This window comes from Ahaetulla prasina, chromosome 6 (assembly GCF_028640845.1).
Source record: "Ahaetulla prasina isolate Xishuangbanna chromosome 6, ASM2864084v1, whole genome shotgun sequence".
NCBI lineage: Eukaryota > Metazoa > Chordata > Lepidosauria > Squamata > Colubridae > Ahaetulla > Ahaetulla prasina.
Genome location: NC_080544.1, coordinates 71,361,357 through 71,367,356, shown reverse-complemented (window position 1 = coordinate 71,367,356; position 6,000 = coordinate 71,361,357). Strand labels below are relative to the sequence as shown.

Here is a 6,000-nt window from a genome sequence, read left to right as displayed (position 1 = left end):
CAAAGGACAAAGTCCTTTGCCTTTTGAAAAAGCATCTTTGGGACAACTGCATTACTGACAATCTCCATAGAGATCTTTATCAGGAACATTGTGATTTTGAGCCATCCTTAGTTTCATCTTAGTTATGTCTCTGTTGTTACCCCGCTCTTCCTTAGTGTGTCTGATCCTTCCTGTCTGTTTTGCAGAACAGTTTTCACTAGTGCTGCTTTAACAAAATATAACTATTAAATAGCAGCAGATCTTATTCATGTGTTACTTACTTTGGCAGTTAGAAAACTGCCAAAACTGCAGAAAATGGAATTCTGTTTTAAATTAAATTTGCTCATGGTTAACATACATTAAATTTGATAAGTGTGCTACAGCAGGGCTCCCAAGTCTTAAATAATTGGCAACTGACAGAAAGTCAACATGTAAAATTTCCCACATTACTGAGGCTCTATACAAAGAAAAGTTATTAGTGTGCACAGTGCAGTCTTACAAAACTTTTAAGCTAATTCCTTTGTTTCAGGCTTGAGAACAAGTATTGCTGAACAAGGTTTTCATTACATATCTCAAGGAAAGTCTTTAAAAACTTCAGGGAATTCTGCCAAGGCCCTGCAGCTGCTTTTCGGTGAGGTTTTTTGCACCTCACCACTCTTATACATCCTTATTAGCATCTATATATGTGGACAATTTCCTGTATTTCTGACCATTGTTAGGCATAGTTCTGCTTTCTACTTTGTCCTGCTTACATTTAGCCCCCCTGCTCTTTAGTCAATGGAGCACCAGTCTTTATATAGCCGGGTTTACACTATCAACGTGGAATTGAGAAGTACAATTACACTTAAGTGTTTACACTCCTTGAAGATGATCCACAATGTACTGGAATTAGGCCAGATCAGAGAAATAGTTCTGTATTTCATTTGTTTACCAGTCCACACCTCATTTGATGAAAGAAAAGTTACTTTATAAGTTGTTTTTTTCAAAAGTGAAGAGAATTTTGAGGGGGAGGGAAATACTCGCAGGTGTAGCATTGGAGTACATTGCAATGAAGAAAAAGTATCCGGCACGAGTTTGCACGGGATCTCCTCTGCAAATGCATTTTTAAAAAGAAACGTCCTTATTGGGAAAAGTGTAACGTATAGCGCAAGCTAATAAATAGGACGATTGCTCCTCTCACAGCAACTACGGAATAAAGAAGGATGAGCTGCAGGACCACCACCACCACCTCCCGCCGGGCGTGTTCATTGGAGGCAGAGCAGGGAGGAGAGGGGGAGGAGGAAAAGTCATATTTCGAACATTGGCTTCTCCCCAGCTGACGATCTTTTAGGCATCCAACTCTTCGAACGCCCGCGGGAAAAGCGAACATTCTAAGAGTTGCAGCGTTCCCTGCTTGGAACGTTGCTGTTCCCAGGATCAGGGCTTCGAGGGGTTTGGTGCAGGACCTCCGCGGCGCTCCCCCCACTTTTCAATCCCCCGCCCACAGCTCGCAAGTTTATCCAGGGCAAGGGTTTTTCCCCCCCCCTCAACTTGAACGCTCGCTGCCACCTCTTTCAGTCTCTCCTGTTCCCTCATTTCGTGCGCCTGTCGATTTATTTCTTGGGACGTGTGTTGGGCGTCCCCCGGTGTATCTTTGTCCCTTGTGGGGAATGTGGAAATGGCCGGTGACAACAGTTCTCCTGGAGTCTTCTTGTGTTGGCGACGCTTCGAGCTCTTACTGCTAGCGACAGCGGCCACCGGACTATGCAGCGGGGTCTCTGGAGTCAAGAATCCCAGCTGCCACGAAGTAAGGACGGCGTTTCAGATGCGGCAGATCGGTCCCATCAAGCTGGTTCCCGATGTGCCCACAACAGGTCAGTACGATTTCCCCACCCCACCTTGACACCAGAACCGTCCAAACACCGTCTTCCCCCGTTTAAAAACACAACTTAACTCCTGTACTCCCACCCCCCACGTCTGAATAGGGAGGGTAAAGCAGAACATCAATCCGGCCAGCCCTTTGATAGGTCTCGGAGACATTAAATTAGGGCTCCTGGGGGACCGGAGGGGACAGCGACGAGACTTTAAACGGTGCAGCCGTGAGTGGAAAGTCTCCCTTTTATCAAAACAAACCTTTTGTGCAACTTAACTTTGCTTGCGTTGAGTACAGTAGTTCCAAGGCTAATATACAAGGCGGGGTATGTAGGGGGTGTGTGTTGGGGGCGGGGGGCATAACACCCGGTAAAACCTTAACTTCTGGCGTTGTTTGGATTCCCTAGGCTAAGGGACTTTGAACATACTGGCCCGACGGGGTAAGCGCAGGTGTGCGAGGCAGCATAATCAGTTACTCGCGCAAGGACAAACCGTCTGCTCGGTTGCCTTTGGGGAGGCGCAATCCAAAGCGGGAACTGGACTCGGCCGAACCAGTCTCCTTTCTTTGCAAACTGGAAAGGAACAGGCGGCTGCGGCGCCGAAATCCAGAGCTCATTAAAAGGATAAGAACGTACATAAGGAAAGGTCGAAAGCGGAGTATGACTATTGACCGGATTGGTCTCCGTTGCAATCAATGCGGACGAAGGAAAGGAGCAATTAATAAAGTAGAGACTGGATTTTCGAACGAAACGGAACGGGTTATGAAGTTTACAGCGCATGGGTCGCGTTTTTTTTCATTCCTTCCCTGTTTAAAAAAAAACCAGGGAGATAGGTGGGAAAAAGTGGGATTTGAGAGATTTGAGAAAGTTAGGGCTGTGGATAGAATGACAGCTGTCAGTGGCATCTGGGCTGATTTCTAAAACTGAAGGCGGGAATAAGCAACTTTTTTTGCCAGTTAAATGCCAAGCTTCTGGTGAGTTTATGCATTCAAATATGTTTGCACATTCATGCATATTTGCTAACAATCTCAGAGCTGGAGGAGATTGTATCATATTTATAATTGATTGATAATCAGATTCCTAAGATTTCCCAACTCAGCAAAAAATCTGGGAAGTGTACAATTATAAACCAATAGAATACATAACAAAGAGACAATAAATATAAAAATAGAGCTTTACAGAAGGAATACATATTATAGCCCAGGCAATGTTACACATCAAAAAGGCACACCAGCAGCAATCTATCTGAAAACTTGGGGTAAAAACTTGTTTTTTTAAGGATGTCTGCAGGGTTGAAGGTCCGATTGTTCAGAGGTGCCACAGGATTTTCTTTCAGAGGGCAAGCACTGCAACATGTTGTGGATGGAGTCCTATGTAAATGAGAAGGGACGGGATTTCATCTGTGTTTGAAAGGATGGATAGTTTTGTCAGCCTTTCATACCCTATTCAATTATTTTTCCCCACTTGAGTTCACCAAATGGCTGGGCAGGAAATGGCTAAATTATGATGGCAATGTTGGATGAGGTACCCTGGATTGCAAAACAGTGGTTTGGAGCAGTTGATCATTTAATATTAATTTTAAACGTCATATAATTATTTTTGTGTAGTAGAAATCCACATATTACACAATATTTTTACAGACTCAAAGTTAATGTCCTTTAAAATTTGAAAAAAAAAACCCTTATATTATATTTTAGTGCCCCACTTCTAGCTAATTTATGAATCAATCGAATCATTAACAAAATCCACTTGCTTACATATATACTGTATATTGACAGCACACTTCTTTAAAACACCTTTAAACTTTGTTTTACGCACTTATCAGATTTTCATATTTATTTCGTATTTATTTTGAGTTTTTGCTTTTCACTGAGAAAGAAAAATTTAAATATTCAATATAATCAAAATATAATTTGATAATGAAATACAGAGTTATACAGCTGCCTTATTATTTATCTTGTTCTATGAACTTTATTAATCTCTAGATATTCTTCGGCCAAAAAGTTGCATGTGTTGACTACTTGTGGGTATATGGGTGTGAAAACCCACATGCAGTCTTCACCAACATGTGGTCTTCACCAACCTCATGTTCCTTTACCAAGCTTGCTAGAAACAGAATTTCTGTGGACTGAAGATTAAAGAACAGATAAACTTGTTCCTATTCTTTTTGGATGCCTTTTAGCTTACATTTTACTGGACCACTGGCAATAGTCATGCTTATCTCACATTGTTTCTTTCAAAGAACTACTATAACTACTACTGCTAGATATTCTTCTCTTACCCTTTACCTTCCTTGACCCCAAGGTAGAAGCAGCATTTATTTATTTACTTACTTACTTACTTAGCATAATGGATTTCCCACCCTCTGAGTGGCATTATTAGATCCAGGCCACCAAAAATGAATGAACAGAAAAGCTATTCTCCTGATGTGCTTGGACTATAAGTTTCAAAATGAATTTGGGAGGTTTTCACACATCTGCTGGGCAACAGAGCTCCTAAAAGGAGATAGCAGGCGAGTGATTGAGACTTATAATCATCCTCTCTGTCATTCCATTCAAAGGTGGAAGGAGATCAAAGCAGAATCAATCACCTTCCTTCAAACTGTAGATAGGACAGAAGTGTTGAAATTTTCAGTTTTTCCCTGCCTTACTGCCCTTTAACAGCCTGGTAGAAAAAGGTCATTGTAGAAGTTTCCTTCAGGTGAATCCATTTGCTACAAAGAATGACTGAGTCTATAGGCACAGAATGAGAAACACAGCTAAGGATACAACAGAAGAGAAAAGGGTTTTACCTCTCATGCTTTTACCTTCTCATGCTGCAGTTAGGATTAGGCCATCCAGAGAGTGAGTAGAAATAGTTTTCAGCTCTCTGTATCTATTCCACTAAGGTAAACTTTATATTCTCATTTCCCCCCCTCCCTCTCCCCCCTGTATGTGTGGGGTGTGTGTGTGTGAGGAGAGAGAGATTTAGGAGCAGCTGCTATCTCATTCAGTCCCCCTTCACATGGCCAGCTAACATGAAGATAGCTTTTCTTTCCATCATTGCCTACTTTTCATGGACACAAGAGGAGCAGTTGGTTGGTGTCACATTCCTTAGGATCTGAATGGATGACACAACCATGCTGTGCCTGGCACAAACTGATGATGCCTGGGTCAAGGACAGATGCACTGATTAGGTATTTCATATCATGCAATTTTTTTAAAATCTAAAACATAAATGTCTCTCTCATGTTATCCTTGACCTACGGGGAGCAAACAAGAAGCAAAAATTCAGAGTCTTTTTTAAGCCGAACGGAGGACTTGGTCCTCTTGAGGTATACTACCTGTTTTGAGGGAAACAGGAATCTAGACAGACTTTTCCTATCTTTTTGGCAATTATCTAATCACTCTGTGAATTTTAAATGTAAATGAAAGATGTGCAAAACATTTTTCCAGAAACACTTCTCGTTTTAGGGGACAACTCAATAAAGTGAAAGCCAGAGTAGCACTGAAATGGAGTTTCAGTGTTTTCCCAAAAGGTTATAGGAACTCTGCACAGTTCCTTTTGTTAGCTAAACTCTGTAGCAGACAAGTATCTAGCATACTTAGAGTAGCATTCTAATCCAAACTATGAGGAAATCGCTTTTTGACAACCCAGGGCACAGAAAAATGAGTCTGTTGCCTCAGCAAATGAGATTGTTGTGATCATTTGGTGCAGGGGGAAATAAATGCAGAGTCAAATGATTCTGAATTGGAAGCCTAGGGAGTTCTTGGAGCCATGCCAAGAAAGAATTTAATCCAGACCACTTTGTTGCAAGAGCCATGAAAAGTGGGGGAAAAAAATTATAACATCAGTTTTAACTCAATCACAGGTGGACCACAGTAAAGCACATTTTGTAAAAAAGTTAAATGATTCTTTTTCACAGAAAAAAATAGCACCTTTGCCTTTTAATGCAAGTGTGCATTTGCAGTTATTAAATATATTTTTTGTTAAAATTGACATGTTTTATCATGATGGTTCTGTTGTCTTTGGATTTATATGAAATAGAACAGGGGTCTCCAACCTTGGCAACTTTAAGACTTGTGGACTTCAACTCCAGCTGGCTGAGGAACTCTGGGAGTTTAAGTCCACAAGTCTTAAAGTTGCCAAGGTTGGAGACCCCTGAAATAGAAGGTAATGGTTTTTCTCACTA

The 6,000-nt window shown here is 41.4% G+C and overlaps 1 protein-coding gene across 2 annotated transcripts in view; it reads left to right on the top strand.

Annotated features, from left to right (window-relative positions):
- Positions 1-1,252: 1,252 nt before the first annotated feature.
- Positions 1,253-6,000, top strand: part of LOC131200775 (glypican-5-like) — a 406,607-nt gene continuing 401,859 nt past the window's right edge. Inside the window, exon 1 of one of the 2 annotated variants that reach the window (XM_058188024.1) lies at positions 1,253-1,832. In XM_058188024.1, coding sequence (XP_058044007.1) covers positions 1,637-1,832 — 196 coding nt within the window. In that variant the 5' untranslated portion in view covers positions 1,253-1,636. The remainder of the gene's footprint in view (positions 1,833-6,000) is intronic. The other variant, XM_058188025.1, reaches the window with a different exon arrangement.